The 25,321-nt window shown below is 42.0% G+C and overlaps 1 protein-coding gene across 2 annotated transcripts in view; it reads left to right on the top strand.

Annotated features, from left to right (window-relative positions):
- Positions 1-25,321, top strand: part of vps50 (VPS50 EARP/GARPII complex subunit) — a 258,290-nt gene that overhangs the window by 8,182 nt on the left and 224,787 nt on the right. For both annotated transcript variants that reach the window (XM_063014101.1, XM_063014109.1), the window contains exons 3-4: positions 2,753-2,875; positions 8,131-8,202. In XM_063014101.1, coding sequence (XP_062870171.1) covers positions 2,753-2,875; positions 8,131-8,202 — 195 coding nt within the window. The remainder of the gene's footprint in view (positions 1-2,752; positions 2,876-8,130; positions 8,203-25,321) is intronic.

The following is a 25,321-nucleotide window of genomic DNA, read 5'->3' as shown; positions in this document are numbered from 1 at the left end:
TGGTTCACACCCCACACCCGATTGGTTGTCTACATACAGACATGATTGGCAGTGATTGTCTGTGTGTGTGGCTTAATGGCTGAGGCCTTGTGATGGATTTGCGTCCTTTCAGGGGGGTGTGTTATTGCATTGCACCCAGAGATTCTGGGGAAACCGGTCCCACCGTGACCCTGATCGGGATAAAGAGATAGTAAACTGTGAATATGAAATTAAATGAAAATGTCATGTGGAGTTGTCTTATCTTTTATTAGGGGTCATGTTATCTGGATGCTCAGGTGGTGCAGCAATCTATTACAGTAGCCGACCTCTGCTGGGATCTGTGTTTGAATTTTAGCAGTGCTATTGGTTGGCCAGCTATCTACACAGACTTGACTGGCTATGTTTGGGGTCAGGGGTATGGTCGAAGCTATCTTTGACTATCGTCTACACAGACTTGACTGGCTATGTTTGGGGTCAGGGGTATGGTCGAAGCTATCTTTGACTATCGTCTACACAGACTTGACTGGCTATGTTTGGGGTCAGGGGTATGGTCGAAGCTATCTTTGACTATCGTCTACACAGACTTGACTGGCTATGTTTGGGGTCAGGGGTATGGTCGAAGCTATCTTTGACTATCGTCTACACAGACTTGACCGGCTATGGGTGGGGTCAGGGGGATGGTTGATGATAAGTGGGCTCTCAGTGCTCACCACTGCATGGATCTATGTTTGAATTTTAGCAGTGCTATTGGTTGGCCTGCCATCTACTTAGACCTGACTGGCTGTGTTTGGGGTCAGAGGGATGGTCGAAGCAATGCGATAGATTGGTGTCCTGTGCAGGGTATTCCTGCCTGCGCCTAGTGTTTCCTTGTAAAACCAGACCAGTCATGACCCTGACCAGGATGAAGCACTTAGAGAAAATAAACAAGGTTACTTGTTAACAAGGATTGTTAGGTTTATTTTTGATTTAAAGATTTAAGATTAGTCTTATGGAATAGCTTTGTTTAACATTGTGACCAGTTGTAGCCTAGCAGTTAAGGTGCTGAACTAGTAGTCAAAAGGTCGCTGGTTCAAGTCCCACCACTGCCAAGTTGCCACTGCAAGGCCCTTAACCCTCAATTGCTTAGACAGTATACTATCACAGTACTGTATGTGTCTTTGGATAAAAGCTTCTGCTAAACCCTGAAAATGTTAATGTAAATTTGATTCAGCCTATTTAGTCACATCTTGTCAACGATTATCTACTGGCTTATTTGACTTATTTATTTATTAATTTTTAATATGATTGGCTACTGTCCGGTGGAGGGGGGGTATTGCAAAATAGCATAATCATTGGGAGATGTACTTGTTAGTGTGCTTATAGTGTACTCCCAAGCCGGATAAAAATAGAAAGGTTGTGTCAGGAAGGTCATTCGGCATAAAAACTGTACCAAATCCGCTGGGGCGACTCCTAAATACGTGAGCAGCCAAAATGCATCCTAAATGCTGCCCTAGCTCTGGACATATTTATTGTCCATGTTATAGTTCTATATTTATGCCTTATGCCAAGCTCACACTACATGACTTTCCAAGTCGTCAGATCGCTGTACAGTTCACACTACATGACTGGATCTCTTGCAATCGGGAGTATTTTAAGTCGTTGTGTACTGTATTTCACACTACACGACTGATCGGCGATAAGGGGTCACACTACACGATCTATCACTTGAAGGAATTGCAGGCGAGTTTATCTGGTCACGAAAACACACGCGAAAAGTGACCAGGGGCAACAGAAGCGAGCGATCAAAGTTGTTTGTGTGCAGCGTAAAAGCAAGTAGAACAAATAAATGAATCCGAGTGGATTGGGCTACTAGAACAGCAGGGATTGTCTTGTTTTGTAGTGTGTTGGAGGTTAATAAATATTTTTTGCAAGGCAGCGTGGGTGTTATGGTTTGGCGTGGGTGATGAGAAAAATACTGTAAAGCTTGTGTGTGTGCTGATGTATTCTGGAAACCATATTATGTTTTTACACTCCTCCCCTGGGTTTTCCCTCACCCCGTATCTGGCGTTCTCATTGGCTGTAGTTGACATAGCACTCGCTGCCACTCGCAACCTGCTCGCAATGCCTTTCACACTACACGATTTTGAGTTGGCAACTGGTTCAGATATTAAACATGCTTGATATCTTTCTGGAGTCGCCCGGCGAGACGCTCGGATCATTTTATTGAACGGTTCACACATACCGATCGAGAGCCGATTTTCGAGCCCCGTAGCTTCCGAGCTGCTAAATCTAGCGCCGACCAGTCGGCGAGCAAAAATCGTGTAGTGTGAACTAGGCATTATTTACCACACTGAGCTTTATTTTTGACAGAAGTAATGCAACTAATAACAGTTGGTTATTGGTCAAAAGGATTCATAGCCACTTAAATGTGTATGATGTCTTCATGTTGGACTGTTTTTGCTGGAGGACTGATTTGAAACCACCTCTGCTTTCTCTGAAAAGGAAATCCCAGTGTCCGCTTGTGTTTTTCTACTTGTATTGATGTGCCTGTGTTAATCCTCACCAAGTTCTCTATCAATACAGAGTTTCCCTTCAGGGTAAGAGGAGTGAAATGCTTTGCCTGGGTTTTAAATTCAAAATTAGACAAACGAAAAAATGAAATGTTTTAAATCTTGTGTTTTCTCTTATGTTCTTAGCCAGAAAATAGTGCTGACTGTAAATGAGCATTGGCTTATCATTATTCACTTATCAGGAATATGCTGGTTCACTTGTTCCATTATTTGTTCTGTCTCAGGAAGAGCTGCGGGAGCTGAGGCAGCAGCCCATTGATCCACAGGCTGAACAGGAAATCATTGATAGCGTTGAGGAGGTGTATTACTCCGACGACTCCTTTGACATGGTGCAGTATGAGCTGGAGGTATGTTTGCTTTTTAACATTTGCTTTAACACCCTGGGTGTTTTTCCCCCCAAAGTATTAAACCTATAATACACTAATATATCAAGGACAAATGGTGAAACGAAAGAAACACACACCAGAATAATAAATTATACAAAGCGAATCCCATTATTAGACAAAAGGGCGGCACGGTGGCTCGGTGGATAGCACTGTCGCCTCACAGCATGAAGGTTGTGGGTTCGATTCCCAGGTGGAGAGGTCTGGTCCTGTCTGTGTGGAGTTTGCATTTTCTCCCTGTGTCTGCGTGGGTTTCCCTCAGGAGCTCCGGTTTCCTCCCACAGTCCAAAGACATGCAAGTGAGGTGAATTGGAGATACAAAATTGTCCATGACTGTGTTTGACGTTAAAGACTGGAACTCATGAATCTTGTGTGACCAGTAATTACCTGTCCTGTTACGAATGTAATCAAAGTGTGCAAAACATGACGTTAAAATCCTAATAAATAAATAAATTGGACAAAAAATGCTGACCTACCTTAAAAACTGCTATATTATATTGCAGCGGTCCCCAACCTTTTTTGCACCACAGACCAGTTTAATATAAGATATAATTTCATGGACCGGTAGAGGCTGGAGGATTAAGCCATGCTGTTCACAAATGATTGAAAATGAGCTTTTTTTGCTGCAACGAGACTCTGCTCCCACCTAGGGGTGATACTAACACCCAAAATGGAAGCAGTGAAAACTGCTTTTCTATCGATCTCTAATTAATTAGTACGTGGTATCGAATCCAGCTCTGCTTCACCGGTTCGAAGCCGAGTGGCTGTATGGGCAACGATTGGCCGGTTGCTCAGTTGGGGGGGTGGGACAAAGAACCGGATGTGGGTCTCTCTCTGTCAGAATGCGATTACGACCTCTGCCGGCTGATTGGAGGCGCCTGCACAAGAGATGAGGAAGAGTGCCCTTAGGGTGTGTCTCTCCGCATGCAACGCTAGGTGGCGCCAAACTCATTAATGTGTGGGTGGCAAAAATGCATCTGGCTGCTGCTCATGTTTCGGGGGGGTTTGGGTTAGCTTCGATCTCCTCGGTCAGGGTAGGGTTTGGCATAGACAGAGAGGAAGCACGATGCAAACTGAACAATTGGATGCGCTAAAAGGGTAGAAAAAGGGAAAATAAATAAATAAATGATCCATTTCAGGTTGGGGATCACTGCCATATTGGACACACCAGAATAACACACATGTATCTGATTAAAGGTAAGCCAAACACAGCTTACATAAAACATTGAATCCTGGAATGTATCATTTACGACTGCAAGAGACAACAGATCCTAACAGCAAAGACCATAAAGGAACTATTCAACAACACAAAAGCAAAAACACTCCTAAATTCCTGTCAGTAACAAAACTAAAGCAACTCATATGATGGACATACATGGACAACAGACACAACTTCACTAAATAAAACAGAAGAGCAAATAAAAGACATATCACAACCATTCCTGCCATGGAAATGGCCCTTGGCAGACATGGCGTTAAACTAAACACTAAACTTTTTCCAAAGGCTCAATTACAGCTGTAAACTTTTCCATCATGTGAACATAAGCATCAAGCTGGAGGCAGCAGCAAATGTGTAGTACGCTTTTCAGTACCACACAATGCAGTAATCTACGCAGTCCAGAAACCAGCTGTGCATGTGTTTGTGTGCAAAGAATGTCGCTCTATTCAGGATTGATGGATTATCCATTTATTGTGCCGCTGAAGTGTCATTAGATTTGTTGATGCATTGCAAACTGCATTAGAAATGAGTCCCAGGATAAGCAAAAGTAATTACTCTTATTCAAACCTGGGTTAATCCTTTTCGGGGGGATGGAGGGTTGTTTTTTGTTTTCGGCATGTGTACAATGCTCAGTTGTAGTTCTGAAGTCCATCGAAGTCGCCGAACATCATTAAATTTTTTTTTTTTGGTGAAATTTAAGAGGCAGTGCCATGCACTAAAATAAATGTTCATGATGGTTTTGGTGCTTTATTACTGGCACTACATGTTCATTAAATCTAAAGTTTTAACACCCCTTGCCATGGGTGTCATTTAAATGTACAGTGTATCACAAAAGTGAGTACACCCCTCACATTTCTGCAAATATTTCATTATATCTTTTCATGGGACAACACTATAGTCATGAAACTTGGATATAACTTAGAGTAGTCAGTGTACAGCTTGTATAGCAGTGTAGATTTACTGTCTTCTGAAAATAACTCAACACACAGCCATTAATGTCTAAATAGCTGGCAACATAAGTGAGTACACCCCACAGTGAACATGTCCAAATTGTGCCCAAATGTGTCGTTGTCCCTCCCTGGTGTCATGTGTCAAGGTCCCAGGTGTAAATGGGGAGCAGGGCTGTTAAATTTGGTGTTTTGGGTACAATTCTCTCATACTGGCCACTGGATATTCAACATGGCACCTCATGGCAAAGAACTCTCTGAGGATGTGAGAAATAGAATTGTTGCTCTCCACAAAGATGGCCTGGGCTATAAGAAGATTGCTAACACCCTGAAACTAAGCAACAGCATGGTGGCCAAGGTCATACAGTGGTTTTCCAGGACAGGTTCCACCCGGAACAGGCTTCGCCAGGGTCGACCAAAGAAGTTGAGTCCACGTGTTCGGCGTCATATCCAGAGGTTGGCTTTAAAAAATAGACACATGAGTGCTGCCAGCATTGCTGCAGAGGTTGAAGACGTGGGAGGTCAGCCTGTCAGTGCTCAGACCATACGCCGCACACTGCATCAACTCGGTCTGCATGGTCGTCATCCCAGAAGGAAGCTGACGCACAAGAAAGCCCGCAAACAGTTTGCTGAAGACAAGCAGTCCAAGAACATGGATTACTGGAATGCCCTGTGGTCTGACGAGACCAAGATAAACTTGTTTGGCTCAGATGGTGTCCAGCATGTGTGGCGGCGCCCTGGTGAGAAGTACCAAGACAACTGTATCTTGCCTACAGTCAAGCATGGTGGTGGTAGCATCATGGTCTTGGGCTGCATGAGTGTTGCTGGCACTGGGGAGCTGCAGTTCATTGAGGGAAACATGAATTCCAACATGTACTGTGACATTCTGAAACAGAGCATGATCCCCTCCCTTCGAAAACTGGGCCTCATGGCAGTTTTCCAACAGGATAACGACCCCAAACACAACCTCCAAGATGACAACTGCCTTGCTGAGGAAGCTGAAGGTAAAGGTGATGGACTAAACCCAATTGAGCACCTGTGGCGCATCCTCAAGTGGAAGGTGGAGGAGGTCAAGGTGTCTAACATCCACCAGCTCCGTGATGTCATCATGGAGGAGTGGAAGAGGATTCCAGTAGCAACCTGTGCAGCTCTGGTGAATTCCATGCCCAGGAGGGTTAAGGCAGTGCTGGATAATAATGGTGGTCACACAAAATATTGACACTTTGGGCACAATTTGGACATGTTCACTGTGGGGTGTACTCACTTATGTTGCCAGCTATTTAGACATTAATGGCTGTGTGTTGAGTTATTTTCAGAAGACAGTAAATCTACACTGCTATACAAGCTGTACACTGACTACTCTAACTTATATCCAAGTTTTATTTCTATAGTGTTGTCCCATGAAAAGATATAATGAAATATTTGCAGAAATGTGAGGGGTGTACTCACTTTTGTGATACACTGTATGTAATTGTTATTTTATGAATTAATCAACACGTAATTAAAAATCATAAATTAAAATCTCTTATTTACAGAAGTATATAAACCATTAGTTAAGGCAAAACAGATTGTGCCTATGTGCATACTTTTTCATTTCAATTTCATTAACCATATTATCAAAGTCAGGGTCTCAGCAATTTAGGTTCCATTGAGAAACACTGAGCGCAAGGCATGAACACCCTGGACAGGGCACCAATCCTGAGATTTGAACCCGAAACTAATAGACTGCTGTGCCAATCAAGCATCCACTTTTATTATCGTTGACATGCGTCTAAAAGTTTAGCCCATTCGTAATTCGAGTTGTTTAGTCTTACTTACACCCTCAAGTCTATAAGTGGAAGTTAGACTCCACTGTCAGGACAAAACCAAGCTTTGAAGTCCACTGAACTGTATGTCAATATCAACAATAAAATTCAGGCAAGGCATAGATCAGGGCAAGGATAAAACAATATCTAAAGCCTTGAGTGTTTCCAGGACCACAAATTCTGTAAGATTGGCACAACCTTCAGTTTTCCTAGAGCTTTCTGTCTGGCCAAATTGGGCGTCCAGGCAAAAGGACCTTGGTCAAGCAGGTAAGAATGTGCACAGTGGTCTCTCTTAAAGAGCTTCAGTTTTCTTGTTTTCCAGCGCAGAGTTGGGAAACTGTTAGATGTACATTGATCTCTGCAGCACTGATTGTAAAGAACTATGGCAACAATTTTTCTGGTCAGATGAGATGAAAATTGTACACTTTGGGTGGATGTCTGGTAAAAAACAGGCATTGCATATTACCTGACTAATATAGTCCTTAGAGTGAAATGTGATGGTGGCAGCATCATACTATAAAGGAGTTTCTTAGCATCAGGGACAGAGAGGGGGATAATAATTGAGAGGTGGATGAATGCAGCCAAGTGTAGAAACACTGTTGAAAACCTCCTTCAGAGCCCAGCCAAAGTTGGACTGGAGTATTACTTTACCTCTTAATATTCCAATGACCCCAGGAATCAATGAATCAAATCTGACATTGACACAAATATACACTCTGGGCTTTAAAACAAAGACTGGGATAAACTGCCTAAATCCATTGGTGCAAAACTTATAGAGACTTATCCAAGAAGACTTGCAGCTAAAGGGGCTTCTACAGAGTCTAAAGAGAGTACAGAGTATTGTGAGAGAGGAGATACCAATTTTTAATTAATTCTTAAACAAATTCTAAAAAAAGGTTTTCTCTTTGTCATTATGGCTGTAGATTAATTGGTACAATAGACAATTTTACTAATTCAGAATCAAAACAACAAAAAAGTGTTAAGTATTAAAAGTGCTAAAAGTATTAAGCATACTTTCTTAATCCACAGTATATTACTTTTATATCAGTAGCAGAGCACTATCCTCTGTACTAACGTTGAGTTTTCAAGCAAAATCTTAGTATTGGCTACCATGAAATTAAATCTGTGACTTCCCAATTGCAACTTTTAACCAAATCTTATAGAAAATTAACATGCCAGCAATTGTGTTCTTCCTTTTTGATTTTTTACAGTTCATATAAATCAGATGCCACATTTCTGTCTTTGCAGAGACTCCCTCCAGAGCTAAACCTTCAGGACCTGGAAGGGTACCGAGATATGCGGAAGAAGCAGCAAGAAGCTGTAAGTGTGTATTTAAGTATAGCTTTAGTCCAATATAAAAACCATGTGATCCTATCATCCATTACTACATTTAGGGCTCAAACACTGAGAGAACAACTGCGTCATACATGATGCGTAGGGGCTTTTAAGCAAATTATACAGAACAGCAGCATGTAGCGTGGATTTTAAATTCCCTATTCTGCCTTCAAGAAGCAGAACTTACCTTACATAACACATAGCACTGAGGGCTGAGTAAAGCAGGACATCTTTCACAGCCTAGTTCTGATTAACACCAGTATACAGGCTACTGCAATACATGTAGGATTTCTAGGCTTGATGCTAGACAGCAAGATGTCTCTGTAATATACAGGGGTTGGACAATGAAACTGAAACACCTGTCATTTTAGTGTGGGAGGTTTCATGGCTAAATTGGACCAGTCTGGTGGCCAATCTTCATTAATTGCACATTGCACCAGTAAGAGCAGAGTGTGAAGGTTCAATTAGCAGGGTAAGAGCACAGTTTTGCTCAAAATATTGCAATGCACACAACATTATGGGTGACATACCAGAGTTCAAAAGAGGACAAATTGTTGGTGCACGTCTTGCTGGCGCATCTGTGACCAAGACAGCAAGTCTTTGTGATGTATCAAGAGCCACGGTATCCAGGGTAATGTCAGCATACCACCAAGAAGGACAAACCACATCCAACAGGATTAACTGTGGACGCAAGAGGAAGCTGTCTGAAAGGGATGTTCGGGTGCTAACCCGGATTGTATCCAAAAAAACATAAAACCACGGCTGCCCAAATCACGGCAGAATTAAATGTGCACCTCAACTCTCCTGTTTCCACCAGAACTGTCCGTCGGGAGCTCCACAGGGTCAATATACACGGCCGGGCTGCTATAGCCAAACCTTTGGTCACTCGTGCCAATGCCAAACGTCGGTTTCAATGGTGCAAGGAGCGCAAATCTTGGGCTGTGGACAATGTGAAACATGTATTGTTCTCTGATGAGTCCACCTTTACTGTTTTCCCCACATCCGGGAGAGTTACGGTGTGGAGAAGCCCCAAAGAAGCGTACCACCCAGACTGTTGCATGCCCAGAGTGAAGCATGGGGGTGGATCAGTGATGGTTTGGGCTGCCATATCATGGCATTCCCTTGGCCCAATACTTGTGCTAGATGGGCGCGTCACTGCCAAGGACTACCGAACCATTCTGGAGGACCATGTGCATCCAATGGCGGTGCCGTGTATCAGGATGACAATGCACCAATACACACAGCAAGACTGGTGAAAGATTGGTTTGATGAACATGAAAGTGAAGTTGAACATCTCCCATGGCCTGCACAGTCACCAGATCTAAATATTATTGAGCCACTTTGGGGTGTTTTGGAGAAGCGAGTCAGGAAACGTTTTCCTCCACCAGCATCACGTAGTGACCTGGCCACTATCCTGCAAGAAGAATGGCTTAAAATCCCTCTGACCACTGTGCAGGACTTGTATATGTCATTTCCAAGACGAATTGACGCTGTATTGGCCGCAAAAGGAGGCCCTACACCATACTAATAAATTATTGTGGTCTAAAACCAGGTGTTTCAGTTTCATTGTCCAACCCCTGTAGATGTCTTAATATCCTAGATATGATGAAAGTGCTGACTAGGGTAGGGAGTTAGGAGTGGGAAGCAATGTGGACCCCTTCTGCTACATTTATAAAGATCCCTGATCCGAACCCTGCTAGACAGTAGATGCCTTACATGACTATGCCAGGTAGTTTATTGTATGAACAATAGATATGGTACAACTCCCCCCCAACGAGCTTCAGATGAGTGAAACTGGCCTTACAGTATGCAATTACGCTTGGGGCAAACAAGCAGAACCCAGCTTACCTAGCAGTGTTCCACCGTTCCAAGGTGCAAAGCAAAGCCCAGAAACATTCATCCACTCAGCCTTCAAATACAACCACACCTAATAGCCCGATAACATCCCAGCTCAGGAAAATTAGAGTCATCTTAGAATCACGATCAAAAAGAGCAAGCCAACTGATCGCAAATCAGTGCAGTTTCTGGAAACATTAAACAGGCATCTATGGCAAAGTGACAAGACGGAAGCCACTGTTGAGTAAAAAGCTAATGGCAGCCCACTTGGAATTAGCTAGCCATCATGTGAAGAAGTAACCCCATGGCAACATGAGGAAAAAGTCTTTCTGGTCTAATGAGGCAACACTTGCATATCACCTGGCTAAACATGCTGGTGGGTAGCATCTTGCTACGGCAGTGCTTTCTCAGCTGCAGGGGCAGGTAGACTGGTAATATCTGATGGACGGATGAACTTAGTCAACTTCAGAAAGATCATCGAAGAAAGACTCCTCTACAGCACACACAAAGTCAGACTGATGCAACAGTTCACCTTTAAATTTTACAGTGACCTTAAGCATACAGCCAAAACCCAGACCTAAACAACATCAAACATCTGTGGACATACATGCAAATCTCCTGAGCTCTTAAACAAACAGGTTAAAAAGCCTATCAGCGTAGCCACTCATTGTTTCAGTGCAATTTATAGGCAACCTTTTCTAAGACTTCAAGATATGTTTCCTGTTAGAGATTATAGCCGGTCTTGTGAGACCACACGTCCCGTAAAGCAGGGGTGGGGAACGTTTTACCCACTGAGGGCCAGATTAATAATTACATATCTGGTCACGGGCCACAGACTACAATGACGCAACATACAGCCAAATAATATAGGCTTTATAAATACATGATGCTGATGGTATGTAGTGTTTATATTTGATCTCAGACTTACCTTATTATAATTTCAATGTGACGGTTGTGAATGTTTGGTCTTGACCAGCTGTGAAATATCGGGGGTCAATGACGTCGTGGCAACGCGCAACTGGTATGTGGCAACATAACTCGTATTTGTTATGTCTGTTGTCTCATCTAAAGTTTAATTAAATGCATAAAGCTCAGACAATAAAATCTAGGAAATATATGGCGGGCCACATTTGATTGAGCGGGGGGCCATATACGGCCCACGGGCCGGAGGTTCCCCACCCTTGCCGTAAAGGGTCACTTCTATATGATTTGGTTTACGTTTTGATTGTCTACCCTGGCTCATGCTGCCTTCTTTTTTTGTTCTTTGTTCTCCCTCCACTAGTTATTAGTTGATCTGTCATGTGTTTAAACTTGAGACTTTCATATTGTTTGCATCAGTTTGGGACAAAGCAGGCTTATCCATATAATTCACAGCCGAGTACACGTAATTAAACCTTAATCTTTGAAGCTTTTCAGACCTTGCCATCAGCGCCGAGTTCTTTTTAGTTCTTTGCTAGAAATCCGCAGTTTCATTGCCAACAGAATGATTTACCTAGTTAGGAGTTAAACATTTTGCATATACACCAGATAGCTAAAACTTTCTGAATATGCCTCCTTATTATTGGGTTTAAGTGTTTAAGCCATACCTATTGCTAATAGTCAAAAAAACAAGTTATATTCCAACTTGGGAGCAGCAGTTGCTATTTTAGTCTTCACTGCACAAAGCGAGGTCCATGAAAAATAGCTTGGTGGGTTTGTTAAGAACAAACTCCAGTGGTCTGTGCAAAAATCAGACCTCAGCCATTTGAAATGAATTTGAACATCGATTGTGAGCTAGTCCTCATCATCCAATATTAGATTCTAATCTTACAGTTGTTCTTTTTTGCACTTTTCTTTTTGCATTTGCCTCTTTTCTTCCAGTCGGGTGTTTTTTCCCCTCTACAATTCCTCTGTCTCTTGCACACCATTAGAATCCATTTTTTGGTTCTCTTTTCACAGTGTTTTTAGATTTATATGCAACTGGCTTGGTAAATTATTAACCGAACCTATTTAATAAAATGCTGTATAATAGATTCCACACCAATGTAACAGGTTTCAGCAGGCGTTATGACACACATTTTTGGCTTCCTTCAGTCATCAATGGTTAGTATGTCAGAATATGTAGTATACATTAAAAAGTGCGCGGAAAGGACTCTGATGACCTACTGCCTAGGCAGCCATTTTTGAGTATGCAAACGATGCACACTTATGGTCCGATAATCTATCCCATAATGCAACTGGAGCTGCAAAGGTGTTTGTAGCGAAGAAGAAAGATGGTGGTAAGCGAGTAAGACAAATGTTAAACATGTTATGATTTACTACAACCCTGAATAACGTTATGAGCAGCTCTGTGGAGAACGACAAAACTAATGTCCGATTTTAAAATTGTTATAACTGTGGCGATGTGACGTCATGCATCACGTGACGTTGGTAAGATGATGGACGTAGTACGTACGAGGTTGCGTGGATACTGCACACTTGCGTACTGAAAGAGCATACTGCTTTACCGGCTGAGCAGTGTACACTTCCTCGAATGTACCTAGTAAGTATGCGATTTCGGACGCAGCCTGTGAGTTTTTGACTGGCTTCAGGAATTCATTTCAATTTGGCCACAGGAGCATTAGTGTTATGGGGTACTAACGCTGTGCAAAATGCAACCTTAGATCAAATCTAGCCTTAGATTTAAGTATGATTACTTGGAGTTTGTGATGGTGGTATGCTTAAGACCGTTTTGCCAAGCATTTGCCACTAAGATCTAAGACTTTCACACGGTTGGCCATAAATTCCATAAACTAGACAAACAGTCCTTGTACTGAGGGCGCTTCTGAATTCAGCTTGACACTGCTGTAAATATTGTAGTCGAAATGTTGTTGCTTCTAAGGGAATGCACTTTACAGTCAACAGCACAGCTCTTGCTGAGATGAAAATGTGCCTCACTGATAGTGAGACATTTATGGCATTTAGCAGACGCTTTTCCACCTGCCAGAGATGGAGTCACACAGAAAACAAGATCGCAGTCGGAGAGTCATGCACTACTATCCCTGAATTAACCATTCCTCATGCACAGGCTACAATTGTAGCAGCACTGAGGAATCCATTCAACCGTATCCTCTTTCAGGCACAGCCAATCGTGTCTGTGTGGATGCCCGGCCAGTTGATGGCAAAGTTGAGATTCAACCCTGAGAGATTTGTCTTTGTTTAAGAGCCCAAAAGTAACAACCTGGTATTGATGGAGCCTAAACCAGCAAACTTCTGATTATTAGTTTACTGTCATAATAAAGACAAAGGCCACGTTCACCTGCTGTGTAATTGAAGCTTGATAGTAGTCAGTCCTTGTATAGGATTATTTTTGGTGAGGTCAGAAGAAAATAATTCAGACATTGAGTGAACTGCACAAGGACGTGATGTAGAACACAGGACGAAACCTGGGACATTTGAGCTGTGTAGCCTCCTGCACCTCTGTGCCAGTTTGAACAATATTAACCACCTGCAAGTTCAAGAGAGACTTTATTGTCATTTCAGCTATATACGAGTACATATTGAAACGAAACAGCATTCCTCCAGGACTAGGGTGCAACATAGAACAAAAGTGCAAGACAATACAATATACACAGTGCAGATAAACAACAGTACAATAAATCCAAGACCTACACTAAATGCAGAGGAAATTCCTAATCTAAAGTAATTAAGGGAGACAAGACTTGAGACAAGTGTAGTGTTGGCCCGTACATGGCACTAAGTTAATGATAAGTGAGGTAAAAATGTATTCTAGGGTTTTTATATACAGATATAGATATAAAAAGTGTAAAATGCAAAACTGCAATATTGTGCAAAGATGCAAGTACTATACACCGATCAACCATAACATTAAAACCACCTTCTTGTTTCTACACTCACTGTCCATTTTATCAGCTCCACTTACCATATAGAAGCACTTTGTAGTTCTACAATAACTGACTGTAGTCCATCTGTTTCTCTGCATGCTTTGTTATCCCCTTTTCATGCTGTTCTTCAAGGGTCAGGACCCCCCCAGGACCACTACAGAACCACTACAGAGTAGGTATTATTTGGGTGTTGGATCATTCTCAGCACTGCACTGACATGGTGGTGGTGTGTTAGTGTGTGTTGTGCTGGTATGAATGAATCAGACACAGCAGCGCTGCTGGAGTTTTTAAACACCTCACTGTCCCTGCTGGACTGAGAATAGTCCACCAACCAAAAATATCCAGCCAACAGCACCCTGTGGGCAGCGTCCTGTGACCACTTATGAAGGTCTAGAAGATGACCGACTCAAACAGCAGCAATAGATGAGCGGTCGTCTCTGACTTTACATTTACAAGGTGGACCAACTAGGTAGGAGTGTCCAATAGAGTGGACAGTGAGTGGACACAGTATTTAAAAAGTCCATCAGCGATGCTGTGTCTGATCCACTCATACCAGCACAACACACTAACACACCACCACCATGTCAGTGTCACTGCAGTGCTGAGAATGATCCAACACCCAAATAATACCTGCTCTGTGGTGGTCCTGTGGGGGTCCTGACCATTGAAGAACAGCATGAAAGGGGGCTAACAAAGCATGCAGAGAAACAGATGGACTACAGTCAATAATTGTAGAACTACAAAGGGCTTTTATATGGTAAGTGGAGCTGATAAAATGGACAGTGAGTGTAGAAACAAGGAGGTGGTTTTAATGTTATGGCTGATCAGTGTATGGTCACTGAGTAGTTGTATGTATTGAAGTTGTCAGAGTCCAGGGAGCAAGACTGTGTTGGTTGTGTGTGTGGTCGTGAGTGTGTGTTAGTGCAGGTACAACACTTGCAGCAGTTTTTATGTGCTTGAAGTAGCTGTGGGCAGAATGACTCGATCAGATTTCTCAATGAAATGAGTCACTGAAGGTATTTAGCATGCTGAACATTTCCTTTGCAGTGCATTCTCTTTCCTTTGTATTGTACCTGGAGAAATAAGCCGTTTGTTCAGGTAATACGTTGATTACAGTTTTGTACTGATATAAAGCAGTTATCTGAAAGCCAGGCATTTTTAATCAGCTTTTAGACAATCCATGTGATTTTAATTACATACACATACCAACACAAACCCTGCCTGAACCAGTCTCCAATGTTTACAATGAAGCTAAATTGATCCACCTTTTTACAGGCACTGAAGAGTGCTCCCATGAGCAGTTGTTCTTATTGACAAGGTACTTATGGATGTCTTATTAGTGTGCTAAAGCACTCTGCTGATCTTGGTGTGTGTGTACTATGTATTTTATAGATTAATTTTATTTGTGCATATTTGTCATGGTTGCATGTTTAAGATTATCAACCTACTTTTAATATTAGACAAATATAACCCAAGAAAACAGAAAAGTACTGCTTCTTAGCTACTAAATCAACCAGTTTAACAGATTTAGTACAACTGGGTTTAATCTCACTAGCCACACCCAGACATGCTTACATGCTGCCAGAGATCTATGAATCTATACATAAAGATTATAGCACTGTCACCTCACAGCAAGAAGGTCGTGGGTTCGATCATCAGGTGGGGCGGTCCGGGTCCTTTCTGTGTGGAGTTTGCATGTTTTCCCCGTGTCTGTGTGGGTTTACTCTGGGAGCTCCGGTTTCCTCCCACAGTCCAAAGACATGCAAGTGAAGTAAATTGGAGACACTAAATTGTCCATGACTGTGTTCGATATAACCTTGTGAACTGATGAATCTTGTGTAATGAGTAACTACCGTTCCTGTCAAGAATGTAACCAAAGTGTAAAACATGACGTTAAAATCCTAATAAACAAACAAACTATACATCTAGACCAACCTTTCTCAACCGGGGTGCCATCTGGCTTCGTCAAGGGTGCCGTCATGATATTCTAAAACTGATGAGTCGTTCTCGAACGATCCGATTCTATTGAACGGCACTTTAAAATGAACGAAAGGAACCGAGTCGCGCCTCTGGAAGCCGCTATATATGTATAGCTTTTAATTTCTGCGCAATTCCATCAGTGAAGGGAATTAATCAGTCATAATAAGAGCTGTTTATTGTCGAAATTCAAATCCGAAAACGGAAAGCGGAGAGCGAGCGAGACACACACACGCACACACACAAACTCAAAAGAAGCTTTATTGGCATGACAAATAAGGACATTCGTATTGCCAAAGCAAGTTACAGAGAAATAATAAAAATAACAATAAGAAAGAACAAATATACCATATACAAAACGGTTACATGTGCAAAAATATAAAATAGAATAAAATAATAATAAAAACAGTGCAAAATATTAACAATAAAAATTATAATATTTACATTAATGAGGTAGTAATAACAATCAGTTAATGTGCGCACACACACACACACAGAGAGACTGATCGTTATTACTACTTCATTACTGTAAATATTATAATTTTGTTATTATTTTGCACTGTTTTTATTAATATAATTTTTTTGCACTTGTAACTGTTTTAGTAAGTAAGTAATTTATTCATAAAGCACATTTACATCCAAAGGGCTGTTTTGTATATATTTGTTTTTTCTTACTGTTATTTTTATTATTTCTCTCTAACTTGCTCTGGCAATACGAATGTCTTTATTTGTCATGCAAATAAAGCTTCTTTTAAGTTTGAGTTGAGAGAGCCACAGAGAAACCATGCAGAAAAGAAGCAGTGCTCTTAGTATAATGACAAATAATTGAGAAATAAACTATAAACTTGTTTAATTATGTTAAATTTGATTCGTTCATGGCACGAACTGAGCTTTTCGAGCGTAACTTGCATCAAGAACAAGTACAGGGGGCGACTGAAAGCTCTGAACCAGGAGCTCCGTGTCTGCCTCTCATCCATCCCTGCCAGAATAGGGCGATTGTGTGCATCATCCCAGGCTCAGGTTTCCCATTAAAAGTCACGTTTACCCGTCCCTCCCTAAATGACACCTTATGGTGTGTGTCCGTGTGTGTTAGCAGTCCGAGGGATGCAGAGTGTATGTTTTGTAATACATTTTAGACTGGGGTGACTTGAGATTTTGCATACTTTTAAAGGGTGCCGTGACTGAAAAAAGGTTGAGAAACACTGATCTAGACTAATAGGCTGGAGGGTCTTAAAAAGCACTACACCACATTTTAGTCAAGTGAAATGTATTTATATAGCGCTTTTTACAATGCACATTGTCTCAAAGCAACTTTCCAGAATCCAGGGCCGACAGACCGAAAACCCCTGTTGAGCAATCCATGGGCGACAGTGGCGAGGAAAAACTCCCTTAAAAATACAGGAAGAAACCTTAAGAGGAACCAGTCTCAGCAGGGACCTCCATCCTCCTTGGTGGCCTGGAGAATAATTTGAATGAATTCTAAAGATCTGGATTTAAATACAGTTGCAAAACTAAATCATTGAACAGCTGTTCTGGATACAAAGTGTTACAAAGCCATTGCTTATGCTCTGGATCGCCAACAAACCCAGTGAGAACAATTGTTCATAAATTGAGAAAACTAGGACCAGTGATGAATCTTCCCAGAAGTGGCCGGCTTGCCAAAATTTCACCATGAAAGAATAGACCAGTGTTTCTCAACCTTTTTTAAGTCACGGCACCCTTTAAAAGTATGCAAAATCTCAAGTCACCCCAGTCTAAAATGTATTAAAAAACGTATACTCTGCATCCCTCGGACTGCTAACACACACGCACACACACACACCATAAGGTGTCATTTAGGGAGGGAGGGGTAAACGTGACTTACTTTTAATGGGAAACCTGAGCCTGGAATGATGCACACAATCGCCCTATTCTGGCAGGGATGGATGAGAGGCAGACACGGAGCTCCTGGTCCAGAGCCCTCAGTCGCTCCCTGTACTTGTTCTTGATGTAATTTAGGCTCGAAAAGCTCAGTTCACGCCATGAACAAATCAGATTTAACATAATTAAACGAGTTTATAGTTTATTTCTCAATTATTTGTCATTATACTAAGAGCACTGCTTCTTTTCTGCATGTTCTCTCTGTAGCTCGTGGTCTGTAGCTCGGTTACGGCTCTCTCAACTTAAACTCAAAAGAAGCTTTATTGGCATGACAAATAAAGACATTCGTATTGCCAAAGCAAGTTAGAGAGAAATAATAAAAATAACAGTAAGAAAGAACAAATATATACAAATCAGTTACATGTGCAAAAAATATAAAATAGAATAAAATATTAATAAAAACAGTGCAAAATAATAATGTGTGTGTGTGTGTGTGTCTCTCTCTCTCTCTCTCTCTGTGTGTGTGTCGCTCGCTCTCCGCTCTCCGTTTTCGGATTTGAATTTCGACAATAAACAGCTCTTATTATGACTGATTGATTCCCTCTACTGATGGAAGCGGAATGGGTGGATTGCAGCCGATAAGAACTGCGCAGAAATAAAGAAAATATATAGCAACTTTCAGAGGCGCGACTCGGTTCCTTTTGTTCATTTTAAAGAGCCGTTCAATAGAATCGGATCCTTCGCGAATGACCCATCACTATCAGAATATTTTTGACGGCACCCCTGACGAAGCCAGACGGCACCCCAGGGTGCCGCGACATTCCGGTTGAGAAAGGCTGGAATAGACGACTCATCTAGAAAGTCACAAATGAACCCACATTAATGTCTAAAACTGTAGGCCTTAATTGACTTAGTTAAGACTAAGGTAAAAATGGCATCCATGGCAGAGCTGCAAGGTGCAAACCATTGCTGACCAAAACACAAAGGCTCAAGAATTTTGGGCTAATAATCTGTTGACTGATGAGTTAAAGGTTAAAGTCTTTTAGAAGCCATGATCCAGTTACATCTGGCATAAAGCTTCTTATGATTAATTATGACTTGACATTCCACTATAGAAACATCATTCCACCAGTCAAACATGGTGGCATTTGTGTGATGGTCTGGGGCTGCTTTGCTTCAGCAGGACCTGGACGACTTGTCATATTTGATGGAACCTTAGATTCTGCTTCAGCTACTGAATGTGTCTGTCAGTTGTGACTTAAAGCTCAAGCGCAGTTGGGCTATGCAGCAGTACAATAATCCGAAGCACTCCAGCAAGTCCAATTCTGAACGGCTCAAAAGAAACAAAATTAGGGTTTTGAAGTGACTGAATCCTGACTTGAATCCACTGTGGCCCTCCAATGTAGCTGAATTAAAGCAATTTTTTAAAGAAAAGTTGGTTGAACAGCGATGTAAAAGACTCATTAAAAGTTATTGCAAACATTTGCTTGAAAAGTTGTTGCTGTGAAGGGAGGCTCAACCAGTTATTAGATTAAGATGCAGTTAGTTTTTCACATGACTGATATGCGTTTTTAATAATTCTTTACTGTCAATAAATGATCATTTAAAAGCTGTATTTTGTGTTTTTTCTTGTTTGTTTTTATTCTAATTAAGCTTAGTCGGAAGATCTGAAAATTTTAAATGTGACAAATTAGTACATTTACATTTTCGGCATTTAGCAGACGCTCTTATCCAGAGCGACTTACAGAAGTGCTTCCATAGTGAACATTACCTTACTCTAGTTTAAGTAAACAACAGTCCAGGAACACACATCTGCTAAAACCTGTTTTTATTTTTTTTATCTTATTTTATTTTTTTTAAAGAAATGAAAGAGCGTTAGTAAGTAAGTACAAGTCAGCTTAAGTGTTTAGTAAAGAGGTGGGTTTTTAATCATTTTTTAAAAGACAGTGAGAGACTCAGATGTTCAGACAGACGGAGGAAGTTCGTTCCACCAATTGGGTGCCAGTACAGAGAAGAGCCTTGATGCTTGTCTTCCTCTAGTCCTGGGTGGAGGATCAAGTCGAGCGAGACTAGTGGCTCGAAGGTTGCGTGGTACAGAGAGGGGTTTTATTAGACCACGAAGGTAGCTTAGGGCTGGTCCATTTTTGGCTTTGTAGGTGAGCATCAGTGTTTTAAACTGAATGCGTGCAGCTACAGGAAGCCAGTGAAGGGAACGCAGCAGTGGGGTGATGTGGCAGCGTTTAGGTTGGTTAAAAAACAGGCAAGCAGCTGCATTTTGAATGAGCTAGAAATTAGTAGAAAGTAGAAAAAATACAGTATAAGCAATCACAATAGGAACAAATACTTTTTCACAGCACTGGAGCCGAATTGTTTGTCTTTAATTAATTAATTATCATGTGTAGCAGTACACAGAGGCTGGATGGGTGTAGAGAAAATGCATTCACAGAAAGAGCGACTGGGCGGTGCTGTATGTTTCATTTAATTTTAATTACTCATGATTTTTAATTAATCTCATTGTCGGATCCAGGGAAGCTAAGGGAGTTAATCTTTGTCACGATGTGCCAAACAAAGTTTAGGCTTAAGATACTAAATGCAAATGCTGCAAATATAATGTTAATCTAATTCTGAAGTGTCAGACTCTGGTCTGCTTCCAGAATAAGCATTAAAATTATATCCATATTGATAAATCACACTGTTCCAAATTGGCCCCTAACATTTTTGCAAATATTTCATTATATCTTTTCATGGGACAACACTATAGACATGAAACTTGGATATAACTTAGAGTAGTCAGTGTACAACTTGTACAGCAGTGTAGATTTACTGTCTTCTGAAAATAACTCAACACACAGCCATTAATGTCTAAATAGCTGGCAACATAAGTGAGTACACCCCACAGTGAACATGTCCAAATTGTGCCCAATTGTGTCGTTGTCCCTCCCTGGTGTCGTGTGTCAAGGTCCCAGGTGTGAATGGGGAGCAGGGCTGTTAAATTTGGTGTTTTGGGTACAATTCTCTCATACTGACCACTGGATATTCAACATGGCACCTCATGGCAAAGAACCCTCTGAAGATGTGAGAAATAGAATTGTTGCTCTCCACAAAGATGGCCTGGGCTATAAGAAGATTGCTAACACCCTGAAACTGAGCAACAGCACGGTGGCCAAGGTCATACAGCGGTTTTCCAGGACAGGTTCCACTCGGAACAGGCTTCACCAGGGTCGACCAAAGAAGTTGAGTCCACGTGTTCAGCGTCATATCCAGAGGTTGGCTTTAAAAAATAGACACATGAGTGCTGCCAGCATTGCTGCAGAGGTTGAAGAAACGGGAGGTCAGCCTGTCAGTGCTCAGACCATACGCCGCACACTGCATCAACTCGGTCTGCATGGTCGTCATCCCAGAAGGAAGCTGACGCACAAGAAAGCCCGCAAACAGTTTGCTGAAGACAAGCAGTCCAAGAACGTGGATTACTGGAATGCCCTGTGGTCTGACGAGACCAAGATAAACTTGTTTGGCTCAGATGGTGTCCAGCATGTGTGGCGGCGCCCTGGTGAGAAGTTCCAAGACAACTGTCTCTTGCCTACAGTCAAGCATGGTGGTGGTAGCATCATGGTCTTGGGCTGCATGAGTGTTGCTGGCACTGGGGAGCTGTGGTTCATTGAGGGAAACATGAATTCCAACATGTACTGTGACATTCTGAAACAGAGCATGATCCCCTCCCTTCGGAAATTGAGTCGCATGGCAGCTTTCCAACACGATAACGACCCCGTGTGTGTGTGTGTATGTATATGTGTGTGTATATATATATATATATATATATATATATATATATATATATATATATATATATATATATATATATATATATATATATATATATATATATATACAGTGTATCACAAAAGTGAGTACACCCCTCACATTTCTGCAGATATTTAAGTATATATTTTCATGGGACAACACTGACAAAATGACACTTTGACACAATGAAAAGTAGTCTGTGTGCAGCTTATATTACAGTGTAAATTTATTCTTCCCTCAAAATAACTCAATATACAGCCATTAATGTCTAAACCACCGGCAACAAAAGTGAGTACACCCCGTAGTGAAAGTTCCTGAAGTGTCAATATTTTGTGTGGCCACCATTATTTCCCAGAACTGCCTTAACTCTCCTGGGCATGGAGTTTACCAGAGCTTCACAGGTTGCCACTGGAATGCTTTTCCACTCCTCCATGACGACATCACGGAGCTGGCGGATATTCGAGACTTTGTGCTCCTCCACCTTCCGCTTGAGGATGCCCCAAAGATGTTCTATTGGGTTTAGGTCTGGAGACATGCTTGGCCAGTCCATCACCTTTACCCTCAGCCTCTTCAATAAAGCAGTGGTCGTCTTAGAGGTGTGTTTGGGGTCATTATCATGCTGGAACACTGCCCTGCGACCCAGTTTCCGGAGGGAGGGGATCATGCTCTGCTTCAGTATTTCACAGTACATATTGGAGTTCATGTGTCCCTCAATGAAATGTAACTCCTCAACACCTGCTGCACTCATGCAGCCCCAGACCATGGCATTCCCACCACCATGCTTGACTGTAGGCATGACACACTTATCTTTCTACTCCTCACCTGATTGCCGCCACACATGCTTGAGACCATCTGAACCAAATAAATTAATCTTGGTCTCATCAGACCATAGGACATGGTTCCAGTAATCCATGTCCTTTGTTGACATGTCTTCAGCAAACTGTTTGCAGGCTTTCTTGTGTAGAGACTTCAGAAGAGGCTTCCTTCTGGGGTGACAGCCATGCAGACCAATTTGATGTAGTGTGCGGCGTATGGTCTGAGCACTGACAGGCTGACCCCCCACCTTTTCAATCTCTGCAGCAATGCTGACAGCACTCCTGCGCCTATCTTTCAAAGACAGCAGTTGGATGTGACGCTGAGCACGTGCACTCAGTTTCTTTGGACGACCAACGCGAGGTCTGTTCTGAGTGGACCCTGCTCTTTTAAAACGCTGGATGATCTTGGCCACTGTGCTGCAGCTCAGTTTCAGGGTGTTGGCAATCTTCTTGTAGCCTTGGCCATCTTCATGTAGCGCAACAATTCGTCTTTTAAGATCCTCAGAGAGTTCTTTGCCATGAGGTGCCATGTTGGAACTTTCAGTGACCAGTATGAGAGAGTGTGAGAGCTGTACTACTAAATTGAACACACCTGCTCCCTATGCACACCTGAGACCTAGTAACACTAACAAATCACATGACATTTTGGAGGGAAAATGACAAGCAGTGCTCAATTTGGACATTTAGGGGTGTAGTCTCTTAGGGGTGTACTCACTTTTGTTGCCGGTGGTTTAGACATTAATGGCTGTATATTGAGTTATTTTGAGGGAAGAATAAATTTACACTGTTATATAAGCTGCACACAGACTACTTTTCATTGTGTCAAAGTGTCATTTTGTCAGTGTTGTCCCATGAAAATATATACTTAAATATCTGCAGAAATGTGAGGGGTGTACTCACTTTTGTGATACACTGTATATGTATCACAAAAGTGAGTACACCCCTCACATTTCTGCAAATATTTTATTATATCTTTTCATGGGACAACACTGTAGACATGAAACTTGGATATAACTTAGAGTAGTCAGTGTACAGCTTGTATAGCAGTGTAGATTTACTGTCTTCTGAAAATAACTCAACACACAGCCATTAATGTCTAAATAGCTGGCAACATAAGTGAGTACACCCCACAGTGAACATGTCCAAATTGTGCCTAAAGTGTCAATATTTTGTGTGACCACCATTATTATCACTGCCTTAACCCTCCTGGGAATGGAATTCACCAGAGCTGCACAGGTTGCTACTGGAATCCTCTTCCACTCCTCCATGATGACATCATGGAGCTGGTGGATGTTAGACACCTTGAACTCCTCCACCTTCCACTTGAGGATGCGCCACAGGTGCTCAATTGGGTTTAGTCCATCACCTTTACCTTCAGCTTCCTCAGCAAGGCAGTTGTCATCTTGGAGGTTGTGTTTGGGGTCGTTATCCTGTTGGAAAACTGCCCTGAGGCCCAGTTTTCGAAGTCAGGGGATCATGCTCTGTTTCAGAATGTCACAGTACATGTTGGAATTCATGTTTCCCTCAATGAACTGCAGCTCCCCAGTGCCAGCAACACTCATGCAGCCCAAGACCATGATGCTACCACCACCATACTTGACTGTAGGCAAGATACAGTTGTCTTGGTACTTCTCACCAGGGCGCCGCCACACATGCTGGACACCATCTGAGCCAAACAAGTTTATCTTGGTCTCGTCAGACCACAGGGCATTCCAGTAATCCATGTTCTTGGACTGCTTGTCTTCAGCAAACTGTTTGCGGGCTTTCTTGTGCGTCAGCTTCCTTCTGGGATGACGACCATGCAGACCGAGTTGATGCAGTGTGCGGCGTCTGGTCTGAGCACTGACAGGCTGACCTCCCACGTCTTCAACCTCTGCAGCAATGCTGGCAGCACTCATGTGTCTATTTTTTAAAGCCAACCTCTGGATATGACGCCGAACACGTGGACTCAACTTCTTTGGTCGACCCTGGCGAAGCCTGTTCCGAGTGGAACCTGTCCTGGAAAACCGCTGTATGACCTTGGCCACCATGCTGTAGCTCAGTTTCAGGGTGTTAGCAATCTTCTTATAGCCCAGGCCATCTTTGTGGAGAGCAACAATTCTATTTCTCACATCCTCAGAGAGTTCTTTGCCATGAGGTGCCATGTTGAATATCCAGTGGCCAGTATGAGAGAATTGTACCCAAAACACCAAATTTAACAGCCCCGCTCCCCATTTACACCTGGGACCTTGACACATGACACCAGGGAGGGACAACGACACATTTGGGCACAATTTGGACATGTTCACTGTGGGGTGTACTCACTTATGTTGCCAGCTATTTAGACATTAATGGCTGTGTGTTGAGTTATTTTCAGAAGACAGTAAATCTACACTGCTATACAAGCTGTACACTGACTACTCTAAGTTATATCCAAGTTTCATGTCTATAGTGTTGTTCCATGAAAAGATATAATGAAATATTTGCAGAAATGTGAGGGGTGTACTCACTTTCGTGATACACTGTATATATATATATATATATATATATATATATATATATATATACACAGTGTATCACAAAAGTGAGTACACCCCTCACATTTCTGCAGATATTTAAGTATATCTTTTCATGGGACAACACTGACAAAATGATACTTTGACACAATGAAAAGTAGTCTGTGTGCAGCTTATATAACAGTGTAAATTTATTCTTCCCTCAAAATAACTCAATATACAGCCATTAATGTCTAAACCACCGGCAGCAAAAGTGAGTACACCCCTAAGAGACTACACCCCTAAATGTCCAAATTGAGCACTGCTTGTCATTTTCCCTCCAAAATGTCATGTGATTTGTTATTGTTACTAGGTCTCAGGTGTGCATAGGGAGCAGGTGTGTTCAATTTAGTAGTACAGCTCTCACACTCTCTCATACTGGTCACTGAAAGTTCCAACATGGCACCTCATGGCAAAG

This window comes from Trichomycterus rosablanca, chromosome 2 (genome assembly GCF_030014385.1).
Source record: "Trichomycterus rosablanca isolate fTriRos1 chromosome 2, fTriRos1.hap1, whole genome shotgun sequence".
Classification (NCBI taxonomy): Eukaryota; Metazoa; Chordata; class Actinopteri; order Siluriformes; family Trichomycteridae; genus Trichomycterus; species Trichomycterus rosablanca.
Note: the sequence above shows the minus strand (reverse complement) of the source record. Positions and strands in the feature narration are given on the sequence as shown.